The 18515-nt window shown below is 40.8% G+C and overlaps 1 protein-coding gene across 1 annotated transcript; it reads right to left on the reverse strand.

The window, feature by feature from the left end:
* Positions 1-1149: 1149 nt before the first annotated feature.
* GNAT1 (G protein subunit alpha transducin 1) lies at positions 1150-18242 on the reverse strand (the record flags this gene model as incomplete). The annotated part of the gene is made up of 8 exons (XM_083351558.1): positions 1150-1340; positions 5679-5832; positions 6296-6425; positions 9827-9955; positions 11214-11371; positions 12370-12511; positions 14303-14345; positions 18137-18242. The coding sequence occupies 8 exons, from the start codon at positions 18240-18242 to the stop codon at positions 1150-1152; spliced, it is 1053 nt and encodes a 350-aa protein (XP_083207684.1).
* Positions 18243-18515: the final 273 nt, after the last annotated feature.

The raw sequence follows: 18515 nt of genomic DNA on the forward strand, positions 1-18515 counted from the left end.
GTGATCAGGCTGAACCTGAGGGAGGGGTCAGATGCTGTCGTCAGTGATGTGTCCCTGTGCACCCACAAGAAATCTTAAGCCCAGCCCACCTTGAATTTGTTGCTTAACTCCCACTAATTTCCCTTGACCGTTAGTAGTTCAGATTCCTGTAGAGAGCTTAAGCTTGCAATTAATCTTTATATTCATTTGAACTGCCTGAATCTCCTGATTTCCCCGGCACTTGACAGATGAACAGGAATGTCTGTAGAAAGAGTTTATTACATAAGAGGACTGAGGTCCTTCAGTATCTGGCTTCATGTGTTGTATTCTTTCAGTCACACCACCTTCTGTGAACATCAGAGGAGGTCAGCTGGAACGAGGCATTTAATTCATACAATGACTTGCGGAAGACCACAAGCAGACCTAGAAGTCATACATTTCTGTGGAAACATTCTGGACAAGCTACAAACCCTCTTGACTGCAAGCCCTCAGTACCAATAATCCCTCAGTGCCAATAATTTATTTTACTCTAATCACAAGGGTCTATAATTTTTCATTGCAGTTTTAATAATTCCCCACTGACTCAAGATATCACCACTGAAATTCAGTGGGAAATTGCTAATTTTCATTGACATGAGTTTCCTTGTTCTCTTTTTAAACATGAGATGCCCAAGCTGGATACTTGTCATCTAACTACTGTATTTTGAATTTAAAATAGGAACAGGCTTTCCAGGTTAGAAAAAACCACTCACTAAATTACTGCTGCATGAAGAGAATAATATCTGGGATATATATTTCCAAGAACTGGGAAATTTATCTTTTTTGTTTCTCCCAAATAAACTGGAAGAGCCCTTATTGCAACTTGCCCTTAGACTATATCTGATAAGGCTCAGTTTGGATATCTTTAAGGTTCCCCATTAGCCTATATATGTAATTTGTTACAAACCTGGATTGAACATTGGCTTCAATTCCCCCTCACTTTTTTTTTAACTCCCAAACCTCCTACTTGCTGAAGGGTTCTTGTTTTGCAGAAATTTTGTATAACTTTAATTGGGGTGTGTGTGTGTGTGTGTGTGTGTGTATAAGTCCTCCTTGCCTCGCCTTTCCTATCCACCCGTCTGATTCTGCCTGGCCAGAACCAACCAAGTTAGAAAAAACGAACACTTGCAATCAGAAGAGGCCACAGTCCTTCAGGTTTTCCTTGATAATGATGTCAGTGACAGCATCAAAGACAAACTTGACGTTTTCTGTGTCAGTGGCACAGGTCATATGTGAGTAGATTTCCTTCACATCCTTTCTCATATTCAGTTCCAGGAACTGGAGTTTGATATAGGCACCTGCATCTTCATACGTATTGGGCCCTGCAGAGAGATGGGCGGTAATAAAGGAATAGCTTCACCTATAGAGTAACACAAGCCCTCTTAGCTCAGAATATTATTCATTTGTCCAGAATGAAACAAAGCTTCACATTAAGGACATGATTCCAATCTGTACTAAGCAGAATAATTGAACACTGCAATTGTTAATAGCAGTTTGACATTCATTGTTCAATGTTCAGCTGCATTGTACTAAGCTTCCCTTCCAAGGAATACCCTTGATCATCAAGTCTTCCCTGTTTTACTGAATGTCACCCACCTACATCACTTCAATCAATCAGAATAGAGTTGGAAGGGACCTGGGAGCAATGGTGGGATTCAGCCAGTTCACACCAGTTCAGCAGAACTGGTAGCTAATTTTTTGTTGCCCAGGCCCAGAATGGACTTCTGGAAGCGGCATCCACACCGAGAACCAGTTGTTCACATATTTGAATCCCACCACTGCCTTGGAGGTCTTCTAGTCCAACCCCTTGCTCTAGCAGAAGATCCTATACCATTTCAGAAAATGGCTGTCCAGTCTTTCCTTAAAAACCTCCAGTGATGAAGCACCCACAACGTTTGAAGGCAAGCTGTTCCACTGGTTAATTGTTCTCATTGTTAGGAAGTTTCTCCTTTATTCCAGGTTGCTTCTCTCCTTGATTAGTTTCCATCCATTGTTTCTTGTCTTGCCTTCTGGTGCTTTGAAAAATAGATTGATCCCTTCTTCATTGTGGCAGCCCCTCCAATACTGGAATACTGCTATCATGTCACCCCTAGTCCTTCTTTTCTCTAGACTTGCCATCCCAGTTCCTGCATCCATATGTTTTTGTCTCCAGGCCTTTAATCATCTTAGTTGCTCTTCTTTGCACTTTTTCCCAAAGTCTCAACATCTTTTTTGACCAAAACTGGATGCAGTATTCCAGGTGTGGCCTTACTAAGGATTTATAAAGCAGTACTAATACTTCATGTGATTTTGAATCTGTGCCTCTGTTTATATAAGCAAGGATTATATCCGCTTTTTTGGTGGCTCTTGCCTGCTGCAAGTGATGGTCCATCAGGACTCCAAGGTCCCTCTCACAGTTACTGTTTTTGAGCCAGGTTTTGCCTAATCTGTACTTGTACCTTTGGTTTTTCCTGCCTAGGTGTAAAACCTTGCTTTTGTCCATATTACATTTCATGTTGGATAGGGCCCATTGTTCAAATCTGTCAAGATCTTTTTGTATCCTGAGCTTGTCTTCTGGGTTGTTGGCTATTCCTGCCAGCTTAGTGTTATCTGAAAATTTGATGAGTTTCCCTTATATTCCCTCATCTAAGTCATTTATGAAGTTATTGAAGAGTACTGGGCCTAAGACAGAACCTTGTGGTACCCCACTGCTTACTTCCCTCCATGTAAGATATAGTACCATTAAGGACTACTCATGGAATATGGTTTATCAGCCAGTTACAAATCCATCTGGTTGTGATGCTGTCTATCCCACATTTTTCTAGGTTACCAAGAAATAGGCTGTGGTCTACTTTGTTGAATGCCTTACTGAAATCTAAGTATAATATGCCCACAGCATTTTGCTGGTCTACTATATTTATTTATTTATTTATTTATTTATTTATTTATTTATTTATTTATTTATTTATTTATTTATTTATTTATATTTAATTTATTTATTTATTATCTATCTATCTATCTATCTATCTATCTATCTATCTATCTATCTATTTAATGGGACTTATATGCCGCCCTATATAATTATCTATCTATCTATCTATCTATCTATCTATCTATCTATCTATCTATCTATCTATCTATCTATCAATCTATCTATTTAATGGGACTTATATGCCGCCCTATCTCCCAAAGGACTCAGGGCGGCTAACAACAATAAAATACAAGTAAAATACAAATATTAAAATTAAAATTAAACTATATCTATAGCCCCAACTACAACCAATAAAACCTTAAAACCATATTAAAAAACCCCTTATCATCAGTCCAGGTCGGCGTGTTGGAAAAGAAATGTCACAACGAAAGGACCGGAGGTCTGGGGCCATCCAGAGCTCCAGGGGAAGCTGATTCCACAGGGCAGGTGCCCCCACAGAGAAGGCCCTCCCCCTGGGGGTCGCCAGCCGACAATGTCTGGCCGACGGCACCCTGAGGAGGCCCTCTCTGTGTGAGCGCACAGGGCGATGGGAAGTCGTTCCTGGGAACAGACGGTCCTGCAGGTATCCCAGGCCTAAGCCATGTAGGGCTTTAAAGGTAAGAACCAGCACCTTAAATCTCACCCGGAGGGCAACCGGTAACCAATGCAGCTCACGCAGGAGGGGTGTAATATGGGAGTATTGGGATGCTCCCATCACAACCCACGCAGCCGCATTCTGCACCAGCTGAAGTCTACGGGTGGTCTTCAAGGGCAGCCCCATGTAGAGAGCATTGCAGTAATCAACATGGGAGGTAACGAGCGCATGAGTGACCGTACATAAAGCATCTCCGTCCAGATAGGGGCGCAACTGGCGCACTAATTTAGTCACTTTGTGAAAGAATGAAATAACATTGGTTTGGCATGATCTGTTTTTAACAAACCCATGCTGGCTTCTAGTTATAATCAGTATCTTCCCAGGTATTGATGCTGGGCTGATTGGTCTGTAGTTTCCTGGGTCTGTTCCCCCCCCTTTTTTTGAAGATGGGAACAACATTAGCCCTTTTCCAATCCTCCGTTAGTTCCCTGATGCGCCAGGACTTTTTAAAGATATGGTACAATGGTTCTGAGATAACATCTGCCAGCTTCTTCAGAACTCTGGAATGTAAACTGTCAGATCCCGGTGATTTATATTTATGAAGATCAGTTCTCTTACCATTTTCTTTTATTTTAATTTTTATGTCTAGCCTGTCTTTTACAGTTATGTTTTTGATAGGGTTTTTTTTGCATGAAGATTGATGCAAAGAATGGGTTAAGCAGCTCTACTGCCTGTTACTTCCTTGCCCTCTTCTCTCTTTAGTGGACCAACTGTTTACTTGACTTTTTTCTTGTTATTTAAATGTTGAAACTTTATTTCTGAATGCTTGGAGAGCAGGCATTCTGGAACTGTGACTGTCCTGACTAAACATATGGGGCTTTGTTGCCCTTTCAGTCATTGAAAAGTCTCCCAACACAGTTTACTAAAGAGAAACTTTTTGAGAAGTTTTGTTGGTGAATTGCCCAACACTCTCTTACCAACTTTGCACTTCGCATTACATTATATTTTCTTCCAGTATTGGAACAACTGAGAAGAAAAGCATCTCTGCAACAATAACATGGGTGCCTGTTCTCAAAGGTAGTTAAATTTGCAGTGTAAAGCCACCACAAGTACCGCACGCACAGACGTATTCCTTGAAGAAACAGCGGATAATAACAAATTCTGGCTTACGTGGCAGAAAAGTATGCCTTATTTCACAGGGGACTGATGCCCTCTAGTGTTTATTTTTCAAAACAAATGTCTTGTAATAAAGTAACGTTCTCTTCATGATCATGTGGACGAAGCAATGGAAATAGAAGATAACTTGCTTTTCCCATCCAAAGTTGTTGTGTGGTAGTAAGACCAAGAAATCAAATGCAAAGATTTTCATTACTTGTACCTTTGGATGACATGAACAAAATTAACCACCTGTAGTTTATATGGTTGCCAAATTTCAGTTACATCCATCCCAGCAAGTACAACTTTGTATAGAAAGTCAACAAAATAACAAGGGTAGGTGTAAATAGGGAATGGGTTCTATAAATTCTCACTGATTTAGGCCCAGTATAATGCTGACCATATAAAAGAATAACAGAAGGGACCTTGGAGGCCTTCTTGGAGTACATTAAGAGTAGCTATTTTCTCCTCCACAGGGGGAACTTGTGCAGACAAAGATGGAAGAATAAGACCATGGTTGATAATATTAAAGTTCATTTTTATTGCTGATTTCTTTCCTGGTAGTGGAACACGATAACTTCCTGTCTGCTTTGATCTAAATGAGCCTTCCCTAAACTGGTATCAGCCAGATGTGTTGTACTACAACTTCCATCAGTCCCTGCCAGCAGAGCTGTGGCTCTGCAAACCAATGGAAATTATGATCCAGACATCTGAAGAAGATTAGTTCAGCTGGGCAGATCTAAGCATCTGCTACTTTCTCTTTGGAATCTTAATCATTTTATAGACTGCATCCATTCTTTAGGCACTTGGGTTTTAGCCTGCTGACCTATATACTATTTTTTATTATTTTCCGGGCTACCTGGTATGACGTTTGTATGTTCCTACATCACTGTACAATTGACTGTAGTACTCTACTTTCAAATAGATCCACACAAACATGCATGCTGATGACGAACTCACCTTCATAATCGGGGAAGCACATGCTGAGGTGGGCCTTCTTGATCTTTTCCACGAAAACATCTTTCTTATTGAGAAAAAGAACAATGGAAGTGATGGCAAAGTATCGGTGATTGCAAATGCTGTTGAAGAGGTGCAAGCTCTCATGCATGCGATTCTGAAACAAGAAACAGACGCCCAGGGCCCTTTTTGTTCTTTTTATTCTGTTCAGCTACATTTCAGTAGCTAAAGATGTGCACACAAGACAAACAACTCTTCCCCAAAACTGTTATCAGGAACAGACATTTTATTCTGGGGTGAATCTGACAAAACTTTCCTAAATTAAAGATAATTTCCTTGCTGCTTGTGGTGGGATTCCTAAGGGAGTAGAAAAACAAATGAATTGTGTCTCTCTGTGTGTGTGTGTCTGCCACAATAGCAGAGTTATGTATAGCCTCACCCTCCTCCATTATCTACAACTCACAGAATGGTATGAAACTTGTCAAACGTACCTTCAGGTTACAGCAATCTCCCTTTCAGAATAGAAAACTGCCCCTTTTCAATCTTGGTTGAAAAAATATGTAATATCTTTCCTTTGCTATAATCAGAAGATTTGGAAGATAACTTTGGATGCTCCTTACCACTTCGTCATCTTCCACCAGGACCATATCAAAGGCGCTGAGAGCAGCAATGAAGATGATGCAGGTGACCCCTTCAAAGCAATGGATCCACTTCTTGCGTTCTGAGCGCTGGCCTCCAACATCAAACATCCTGCCAGGAAGTTGAGGAATTGGGGTGATCAAGAATTTAAAAAGAAATTTTTTAATTTCATATTTTTATTTCATTCACAATACAAAATTACACAAATACACAATTAAGTCCTGACTTAATGATCGGTTATTTAGCAATTGTTCAAAGTTATAATGGACTCCACCCCTCTCCAAAGCTCCTTATGACCCAGTTCTTGAGTTCCAATGGTCACACACACACACACACACACACACACACACACACAGAGAGAGAGAGAGAGAGAGAGAGAGAGAGAGAGATGACTGCATTTTGGGCATTTGGCAACCTGCTCACCTTTATTGATGGTTGCAGTCATGTGACCTCTATGGCTTTTTCCCCCAGTTTGCTCTCAATCTTTTTTGCCAGTTTCTGGCAAAAAACCCACCCATAGAAATGAGCGTATTTGCTTAACAACTGTGGCATTTGCTTTATGACCACAGTGGCATTCATGTTATGACCGTAGCATTAATATAATGACCTCCCCAAAAATTTTAAATCGGGTCAGTCATGTAGGTGCCTTAAAATGGAAATCACCAGGCTCCATTACAGTCATAAGTTGAGGAGTACATGTAACTATTTTGAATATTTGAAATAGAATAGCCTTACATAATAGAAACCTTAATTTCTCAAGTTTTTTTTTAAATCAGTTTAGAGTTCAAAGCTATACATACCCAAGTATCCATATTAAGGAAAATATTTCACAGACTTATTCTGGAAACATCTTCAGAGTTATGTTAGGAAGAATGCACACAAAAGTGCATTTCCTTTCTTGCACTGATGTTTTAAAGGCAAATTTGCATCTAGCACAGAAACAGTCTGAGACAGACAATATTGGCAGAAGAGACCAAACAGAAATGGACAGAACCAGAATTGTGACTTGTTAATACTTTACTGCACTTCTCATGATAAAGTGGCTCTCCCACTTCAGAGCTATTTCTGCTATCCAGGAAGGAATTACATCAGAATGCTTAAAGTTTATCTTTTCAGAGAGGAAGCAAAATTATCTGTCTGGCAGGATTTAAAGCTCCAGGGGCAACAATAGTTTTGCAGAGAAAATAAATCCTATCATTTAATTAAGAAAATCAGGCAGGCTCCCTCAAGGACAGATGTGAAAAAGCAAGTGGTCTGAAGGAACTATAGAAAACTAATTAAGAAAGGATTTGAAGGGATAATAGGTAAAGGGGGCTGAAAAATGATGAGAGAATAAAGATGTGGGGCAGAGTAAGCAATAATTTGAAAAGCCGGCCCAGGATATAAAAAGTATTTCGAGTGTATCAGTCATACTTCTAAAACTAAGCTAACTGTAGGAGGATACTGTATTATAGGAACACCAAAAAAATAAATAAATTCACAGGCGTATGGAATCTATCCTGATATTTATATTTAATCCAAAAATAAATGCAGGTTAATACCCAGTGTTTCTCAACCTTGACAACTTTAAGATGGGTGGACTTCAACTCCCAGAATTCCTATGCTGGGAGTTGAAGTCCACCATCTTAAAGTTGCCAAGGCTGAGAAACACTGGGTTAATTTCATTTAGTCAATCCCATTACATGTCTACCTGATGGAGAAGTGGCTGAAGATGCTAGGACTCTCCTTACATAAGGAGTCATGGGGTTTTCAGGCACTTCCTGGGGCAAAAGCTCCCTGAAATGGTGACTTTTATCCCAGTCATTGAGCTGGTATGCTTCCAGAACCACTAGTGGGTTAAGCACATGGTGAGCCCAGGAAGATGAAGTAGAATCAAGGGAAAAAGGAACCAACTCTCATATAGAATCTAGAGGCAGCAGATATTCATGTAGGCAGGAAGGAAGTGATCAAGTAATGGGGATGTTGGAAAGTTGGGAACTGTGGACGAAGACTGACTGGGCTGAAGAATCTTTAAGTGGCAAGGCATTTTTTCATTGGAACAACTTTGCATACTGTCAATTCTGACAGATTTTAACAAACCTGCAAGTTCTTTGGCTACCCCTTTTCACAGTAATTCAAGTGTATTTTCCTTTCAGCTACAGCCTGGGAAGAACTGCAAAATTGCAAAAGTATCTTTCTTTTAAAAATAACATCTTAAAATAGAAATCTGTATCTTATCAATTTAATTGAAATAGAAAAATATGGAGACATAAGCTGCACATATGGGGAGAAAAGGGTCATTAGGAAAAGCTCCATCAAGGTGTACTTACAAGAAAAGAAGGGCTATTGAAGAAAATAATAAAATGCCTTTAAAAATCTCTTTATGCAGATGAAAATTTGGTTATTCCAACCATGCATCAGTAGGGGGCAGTGCATCCTCACAAAAATAAAAAGAGTGGCTTTATTAAACTGCTAATCTTTCATACTCCTGGATAAGTGCATATAAAGTATTTCAAACAAAGCAGATATGATCAGTTTTCCATCCTCCTCCTCCTCGTCGTTTTCTGTTCATTAGCTGTTCTAGATTATTGGATTACTTCTAGTCTTCAATGTTTATTTCGGTTTTCAAGGCTCAGTGTGAAAGATAAATGTATATGATCTGAATTTCAGATACTATGCCAGTGGTGGCGAACCTATGGCACATGTGCCAGAGGCAGCACTCAGAGCCCTCTCTGTGGGCATGCACACCATCACCCCAGCCCTGCCTCCCCCTGCGCCCCCTCCTCATCAGTAATTCCCCGGAGGCGAGTCACCCCAGGCATGACCCACGCGGAGCAGTGCAGCCAAGGATGTGGCAGCCAGGCAGCGGGGACAAGACTCTGCCCTCACACCCCGTCACATGCAGATGTTTCTGCAGGGCGCAGGTGGAGGGCGTGACCACCATGGCGCTGCTGGGCCACCTGGGCGATCTGCGGCGGGCCATGGAGGTGGTGGGTGGCTTTTCCGGGGAGGGCAGGGGTGGTGATTTTGGGGCACTCGGTCTCTAAAAGGTTCGCCATCACTGTACTATGCTCTGAGAAGTTACATTCATTCCAGTTTTTAAATTGTTACTTCTCCCCCCCTTTATGTTAAAGGTGGAAATTTGTGTTCCACCTTTTCTTCTGGAATTCAAGGAGATCTTAACCCCAACAACAATGTTGGGTGCTCTGCATATCAACCATTTCTCTTTATTGTAGAAGCCTTTAGCAAAGACTTTCTTGCATCCTAACATCACAAAACAGAATTTCTGATTCATCTCATACACCATTAGAAATGGTAACCAGGAGAGATTTTACACCTCCTAACCAGCCATGACACATACAAACCTAATCACATATAATCCATATGCACTTAGCCTTTATCTTCTTCTCCAGTGAACAATTTTGAACATTCAAAACCTTAAAACCTATTTTCTGACCTATTGAAAGTAAGGCCATTAGACTCAGATGATGATCTGCTTGTTGGGGGATCACTACTTATAGGACATACGATACCTGAAGTGGAGATCCTTGAAGGAAAACTGGGTTTCAATGATCCCAGTGGTCTTAACTCTGGAGCGGAGAACATCCTGCTCTGTGGGAACATATCCAGGAGTTACCAGCCGTGCCAAGGCATTCAGGTAACTGCAAACATAGAAATATAGTTCCATAATGTAATTAATACAGAAGAATCCTGGATCTTTCAACTTCAGTTCTTTAAGGTATTAGTCAAGCTGTGGAATTTTGAAATATCTGGCCCCCTTTTTTCTTGAAGAAAAGTGGGGTCTGAGAGAAACAGAGTTTGGAGGTAGAATATTCAGGCAGGGTTACCCTTGGCAAGGAGGCCAGAGAATCCCAGAGAGCATTTCTTTTCCCCTCACACCCACTCAGAGAAGTGATCCAGCTAAGGTCCCCTCTAAGTCTTAGAGCAGACATGTCAAACACAAGGCCCGGGGGCCGGATCTGGCCCGCGAAGTGGTTTCATGTGGCCCGTGAAGCCATCCTGGAAACAGTGAGGGAACAGCCCCCATTGCCTTGGCCCTAGCCCAGAGACCCTCCTTCTGCCAGACACCCTCAGATCTGTCCCACTCCTGCCCGGGCCCCCATAGGCACCCTTGATGCGAACGATGTAGAGCTGGCCACGCCCACCCAGTAGGCCATATGCACTCTAGCCCACTCAGAGAAGTGATCCAGCTAAGGTCCCCTCTAAGTCTTAGAGCAGACATGTCAAACACAAGGCCCGGGGGCCGGATCTGGCCCGCGAAGTGGTTTCATGTGGCCCGTGAAGCCATCCTGGAAACAGTGAGGGAACAGCCCCCATTGCCTTGGCCCTAGCCCAGAGACCCTCCTTCTGCCAGACACCCTCAGATCTGTCCTGCCCGGGCCCCCATAGGCACCCTTGATGCGAACGATGTAGAGCTGGCCACGCCCACCCAGTAGGCCATATGCACTCTAGCCACGCCCACTCAGTAGGCCATGCCCACCCAGGCCATACCCACCCGGCCCCCTGAGGGCAACCACAATGCTGATGCAACCCTCAATGAAATTGAGTTTGACACCCCAGACTTAGAGGAATTCCTAGAAGGAAGTGGATGGTACACATTGCCTACTGCAATGGTTGAAAGTCACCACTTTGGTCATAAAACCACTCTTCTCTGACTCTATATGCCATTGCATCTGCCTGGAGTATGGGAACAATCTTTCTCTTTCCATCTGAGGCAGAAATATGGGAATTCAGCTGGTTAGGAAAGGGCCCAAACTAGCATCAGGCCTGTATTAAATGCCTCTATCTGTCTCTGCCATTATAACTAAGCCATGCTGGGAATCATCCTGCACACTCGTAACAATCTCCAAATCCAAGCCATGCTCTCCATTTCAAAGTTTCTAAGTGAAGATTTCTTACTAGCCAGCCGAGTCATTCAGCTGGAACTCTGAGGCTCTATCGAAGCAGGCCTGGATGCCCGTATCTTTCCAGAGTCGCTCAATGATGTCAGACATCTCCTTAGGCATGGTGCCTTCTTCAATAGTATCTGCTAAGTGCAGCAACCTGCGGGAATCATCCTACAATTGAGACAATAGATAGATAGATAGATAGATAGATAGATAGATAGATAGATAGATAGATAGATAGATAGATAGATAGATAGATAGATAGATAACATTTATTGTCTTTATTTACTGTGGGCACATTGGCACACATTAAAATAAAATTTTGTTGCTTGCTCTCAAAAGTGTGCACATACATAACACACATTTAAACATGGTATATGTATAAACCTACACCCTTACATTTAAACAACATATAAATATTAATCACTGTCCATCTTGAATATATAACGGAAGGAGGAAGCTTGAGAGTTCACAAGGCTAATGCTGTATGGAGCAAAACTGTGACTGAATCTGGATGTTCTGCTACAGATACCACAAAGCCTCCTCCCAGAAGGTAACAAGGAAAACAGGTCGTGAAGAGGATGTGTAGTGTCCCAGATAATCTGGAATCCTGCTCAAGCAACGCTTACGTGCTATGTCCTGGATGGAAGGGAGGGAATGGCCAATAATCTTTTCTGCCATCCTCACCACTCTCTGCACTGCCTTCCTGTCTGAAGCTCAATCAATGAGACATTCCTGAAGGAGGGAAGGAGGGAGAGTCCTTCACTTTTTCCTTTGCTGAAAAGAATAGTCTGGGCAAAAATGATTACTTTAAGTTTCTCTGACCTGCATCTTTTTTGTTATCTTTGGAATTAATTTCTCTGGAAGTCTGTATAATCCCAATTCTCCAAATCACATTATGTCCTTCACCCATTGTCCAGTGTCCATTTTCTTTTATTTTTTTATCAGCCATTTTTGTCGTGGAAGAGAGTGACAAGATACCAAATTATTTAATTTTAATAATGCTTTTACATTTAATGATTGTTTTATACTTTTATGATGATTATTTTTAATATATTTATTGTGACTAGAGTCACTTCTGGTGAGATGGGCAGCCATATAAGTATGATCAATAAATAAAAGCCCAAAGAACAACCAGATATGAACATAACCATTCCTCAGTGACGAACCTGCCTGGCTGGGTCTCCATACTGGATGTTCAACATGCCCATTGCCCTCACTATGGATAGCATGGACTGCAGGGTGTTGCTGTAGATAATGCAGATGAATTCCAAGCACTCCTCTAAAGAGTAACCATCTTGATGGATAATTCTATGGAAGATAAGAACAGAAAATCAGTCCAGAAGTTCTCAGGAACATTAGATGCTGGCTGGGGAATTCTGGAAGTTGAAGTCCACACATCTGAAATTTGCCAAGGTTGAAAAGCACTGCACTAAGTATATCTGAGGAACTCTGAACAAAATGCAACTGTCTCTTTTTCCTCAGACAAGTTACTTGTTATGGAGAGACCCAGCTTCTCATTCATTTTGCCTTGCATTTATTTATTATTTATTTATTATTTAAATTTATATACCGCCCTATTCCCGTAGGACTCAGGGCGGTTTACAGGGAGAATTAAAATACATAGCGTACAAAAATTAAAAGCAGTTAAAAACTATGATTAAATTACATTCCCAGAAATTAACTAAAACCCAATTCAATTAAATTAGTTAAAACCCCTCAGTCTGGGCCAAACAACTCGAAAAACCAGGTTTTCAAGTCCCGGTGAAAGGAGCAAAGGTTGGGGGCAGTCCTGAGTTCCGTGGGAAGTTGGTTCCATAGGGCTGGTGCGCCCACAGAGAATGCCCTTCCCCTGGGAATAACCCGCCGGCATTCCTTAACCGGCGGTACCCTGAGAAGGCCCTCCCTGTGGGAGCGCACAGGACGATGGGAAGTTGATGCCGGCAGCATGTGTTCCCTTAGATAATTATATAATAATATAATTAATATAATATAATTAATATAATATAATTATTATAGCTACCTCCGGATTTCTTTTTTCTGTTATCAAGGAAGTTTTTGATATTCTCAAGAAAGAATTTTCACCAGATACTTTGAAACCTAATTCACAAATAATGCTAAATCTAAATGTTAGTACATGGGATTTGTTTGCCCTTTCCTTAACAGAACATGCAATACCCTCTTTTGTCCTATATAAACCATGGTTCTTCATTGGGATGGGTTTATATAACACAGTAGACCCCAATCCAGCCAATTGCAAGGTGGCTTTATGTTGTGTATGAATCTCTTAAATTACCTCTTCGACAAATATATTTCTTGATTGCATACCCAATACTTTTTATACATGCACCTAAAAATATAGTATGTGAAAAATAAAGACTTATTTAAATCACGATAAATGATAGATGACTACATGGACACATCATGTACAGGTTTTTTTATAGCACTTATTTTCTAATGTAGCCTATACCACTAGGTGGTATGCCATCTAAGTATTTGTCTATCTTGATCATACTTAGATTTTAAAGAACAAACTCAGTTAAGTGTTGCAACTTACTGGATAGACATAGAATAAATGAGAATAAGGTGGCTGTTGGGATATTGGTACGTTTTTAATTTCCTGAAACACAAAGTATATAGAGAAATATACACAGACCAAGGATAGGTAATGTTTTGGGAAAAACTGACATGTATAGAATTTTGAGATCCTATCATGACTATTCTCACAAAATGGCTACTATTTTCTATCTCTAGCTCATAAAATTTCTCCTTCTCTAAACCCCCACTCCTTGTGCTGCCATCACCTTAAAGATTATTGTGGCTCCCCCCCCCAGATTAGGGGAACAAGTTTCCAAGCAAAGCAGTTACACATCAATCTTACTTTTGAAGGATGCCTATGGTACTTATACAGGCCTCATTTGTATTGCTATAAGTAAAGATCATGCTAGAGGCTGCTTATTTTTTGGAAACCATTTTATTCATTTATAAGTAAAGTAAGTTGGGTAGACTAATTCAACACTTCATATGAGAAAGAATTCTTATAACTAGAATTTGACAATTGCAATGGCAAGGTTGTCTAGGAATTGTTGGAAGAAGACTTACTTCATCTGCTTGACTATGGTGCTTTTCCCCGATTCTCCAGCTCCTGGTGGAACAAAAATTGAAAAGAGACTAAACTGTATTTCTTCCCAGTTCCCAATGCTTTTTTTATGGCACCAAATTCAAATTAACACCAGATCCCATTTGCAGCACCTCCACAGTCATAGATTTGTTCAGAATGCAAAAATTGCTCTTCCCAAAAAAATCCTTGGTGGGCTCTCCTCAATAATTTTTCACTTTGTTTTAAGAACCTGGTGCCCAAGAATAGGGAGAGAAATATCAGTTACCTCCCCAAACCCCCAGGAAATTAAAGAAAGATTAGAAGACTTTGGTTGTGAACAATAATACATTTACACCTTATCAAACATAGAGGCACACAATAGATTAAACAATATCACACAACAATATGAACTTCAAACAAAAGTAGCATGATCTGCTTGTCATATATAGAGATTTGAGTTTAGAACTGGCAGTTGGTTTCTCTCTCTCTCTCTCTCATACACACACAAATATACAGAAACATATATTTGTTCCCTTCTTGAAGTTGCTCTGAAGCTAGTCCCCTTGCTGTAGCATTCCGCATGGTCAAGTACAAATATTAAAAGCACAGTACATATTAAATATACTCTCCCTTCCATGCAGAACACCCGAAATCATCAGCTGAGTCTGCAAATTCTCATGTAGCAACATTCCTAGCCCTCCCACACTGCAGTTTGATCTCTTCTTCCAGGCTGTATCTTTTCTATCCTCGACCCTCTGATCTAGCCTGCATTTGGTTCTTCAAACCACAATCTTTTTCGGTCAGTACTCTGGGTCTTTTCTCTTATTGATGATCCATCATCCACCAGGTTCTCCTACGTTGGCCATAATTGCTGCCTGACACTCCTTTGTGCTTCCAGGTTGTTTCTCCTATCATTTCCGTATGGAGAGGAATCCTTACTAGATATTTTGCTGCAAAAAAGAAAGTAACTGTCTCCTTCCACTTTCTCCAGTTAAGCTCTTTGTTGTTCAACCTTCCCTCCCCTCTTGTGGCAGAGAGAGAGAAAAACACACTCAGTTCTACTTCCAAACTCCCTTTTTTCACTTCTGTTTTTTTGCCATAGTCTTGTGGCTAACTGGATTGAAGCTTTCATTTCTCTCACCCCCCCACACCCCTTTTTGTGCATGTCTTTTACATTCTCCTAACTTACATTTTATTTCTGCATCATTACACTTTAGAAAAACAAGGCCTTTTCATTTAGACATCTTTGAAGTCCTACCTTGTCTCCTGTTTAACCGAAACAGCACCTTATTTTGCTTCTTAATCCCTATGTTCTATTTATTCTGCTCCCATCTTTGGAAACTCTATTCTGATTTTTTTTTAACAGCAGCAGTTTTATACAAATTTCATTATACAGTCAACCATTTTGCAACAGAATGCAATGCTTTTTCAACTACTAAGCAAGCTCAACTTGTCTACATCTGACTTTTAACTCTACTAATTACTCCTAAACTTGAATCACAACCATCATATCACTCATTAATTTTAAATACTACAGTGAGCATTAAACCATTTTGACGTGGTGGTTAAGATTCAGGATTGGAAGTGGAAAGATTCAGATTCAATTTAGTGTATTTATTTTCCTATTTCCCCAGCCAAATGCATCTAACTGGGTGGTTATTACAGACTTATTTCAGCAATGAACAGAATATGATAAGAAATCCATTTGGGAAGAGGGCTTAAATCTAGCATGGACATTTTTTCAGATAAAATATTGTACCCGTGCATTTATACCAGCCTTATGTGAAAATCTTTCCAGCTAATATTCTTCATTGATGTCAGCTTCACATGCTCTTTGACCTAGCACAGTGATTCTCTCTTTCCTACTGGCTCCATGTTTGATCAAATTTTCTTAATTGCTTTTTATTTTCAAACTTTGACAGCTCTGTTAGGAAGTACAATGTGTTAAAGGAAGAAAAAAAGCAAAATAAAAATATTTCATATATGATATTTTTAAGCTTACTGTGTTAGCTTGAACTAAAGGCATACTGGCCTTATGACCTAATTCAAGCCCTTCCTTCCTTCCTTCCTTCCTTCCTTCCTTCCTTCCTTCCTTCCTTCCTTCCTTCCTTCCTTCCTTCCTTCCTTCCTGGCTGCCTCTAAATTCTAAAGAACTTCTCTTTAGGACTTTTCCATATTATATTGCAATAAGTGATCTGTGCAGGATTACCACCACCAAAGGTTTCAGGATAAGATGCTGTAAGTCATCCTTGGTCACCTTTCCAGAAGAAATAATAAGTTAATGAGATCTGGACCGTAGACCAGCTTATCCTCAGTGCTTCATAGAAAGAGAGCAGCTGTAGCTTACAAAGGTATGAAAACATAACAGCTGAGGATGGGAAACAGAGGCATATCTGTTATGCATGTCTCTTATCCTGTACTGTGCAGAAGCCATATACTTATGGCAGGCTGGAATTGCAATCCCAACATCAGAATGGTCTAGTTAAACCAGAGAAAACTGAAAAACAGTTCCCACAGGCCAGTTCTTCCTTTAACTCCCTTAATAATGTGGGAAAAGGAAGTCCATCAGCTGTACTAATTTGTGGGTTGGCTGGTATTGCTAATGAGAATGTCCATCAATATTCTGGAACAAAGTTGCTGAAAAAAATACACCAATGGCTCTCTTGGAGGTTATGGAAATGAGCCAATAGCAGTGTGCACTTCTGTAATATTTAAATGCATCTTTCTCTGACAAAGAACCATTTCACAATGCCCATTGTGTTTCTGGCCTTTCCTTATATTTCAGTTTCAGCAATTGTTTGTATGAATGTGTAACACAGTGCAGTGTTAACTTCTTTAAAAAAAATCTGCTTAATAGTAAATGTAGACCCAAGTTGTTTTAGATATTTCATCCTGCTTTAATCTGGCACACTCCTTTAGTTCTGCTGCCTGGGAATTCTTGGAAATATAATCTGAACACATCTACAGAACATGTGGTTTGGGAAAGCTGAGCTAACTAACCCGGTCAGCTTAGTAAGCCTTGCCAAGAATACAAGAGAAGGTAACCATCCTTACAGTTCTTCAGTCCATCCTTCCCTTCATCCGTGCAAAAGTAGGGTACAGCTTCTATATTTAAAGCAGAGGATCCAGCAGAGCTACATCAGCAAAAGTCTTGAAGCAGCAACGATCCAGGGAGATTTAAATGTATAGCCCCCAAATGACAAAGTAAATCAGCATCAACATGCAACAGGAGCTGGTATGAGATGCCTTAAGCTTCCCTCAGAATAATCTGTGTCTCAGTGGATGCACCTAGAAGAAATTTCTTTAAGTTCCCATTTCTCTAAAATGCAGGTATCTTCCTCTTATGTTTGTCTCATAAGGCCACTCTGCTGGCCTTCTAGAAAGTATAAAAACATGGCTCTGCCATGTTTTAGAATAGAATAGAATAGAATAGAAATATAGGTCTGGAAGGGACCTTTTAGTCCAACCCCCTGCCCATGTTTTTATGGCTTGATATTTTATCCGTACACCACGCAGAGTCCCTCTGTGAGGGAGAGGGGCGATTTTAAAATTGGATAAATAAATACATGGAGATAAATCTTCATAGGACTTGAAGTAAAGCTTTGCCTTCGCACAACGTCCTAATGTTGTTGTCCACTCTGCATATACAGATGATGGGACAGAAGACCTTCTGGGTTATGACTGCTTTGCTTCTGAAGGAAATGCCCACTGCTCTCCTTCAACCCAGGCACGCAAGTGAACGAGACAGTGTAGGAAAGGGGGAGGGAGAACGCCTTGATAAAGCCTGCCACAGTGTGGACAAGGTCACTGTGACTTTCTTTGGAGGAGCTACTTACCAAGAAGCAACAGCTTAACTGTCCTGGCATCCTTCTCGGCATCTTCCTTGAGCTTTTTTTCCAGCTCCCGAGAGTGCTTTTCCTCCACACTCGCACCGGCACCCATAACCGAGTTGTCGTTTTTTGCCTTCAGTCAGTGAAAGGGGACCCCAGGAAAACCTGGGGAGGGGTCTCCAGTGCGTTCCTGTTGGAGCTGCCTTCTTCTCTAGCCCGGCCTTAAGCCAAGACAGATTCTTTCTTGTCTTGCTCTCCTGAGTGCCTTCAGCACCTACTGTTGCTCCTTTCTTGAGCCAATACCAGCCACTCTCTGGCTTAGAGGGATTTTGCCGAACTGGGGATCAGGTGCTCTGAAGCACCCAATGTGGAGCAAGGTCAACTG

Source organism: Vipera ursinii (genome assembly GCF_947247035.1).
Source record: "Vipera ursinii genome assembly, chromosome: 2".
NCBI lineage: Eukaryota > Metazoa > Chordata > Lepidosauria > Squamata > Viperidae > Vipera > Vipera ursinii.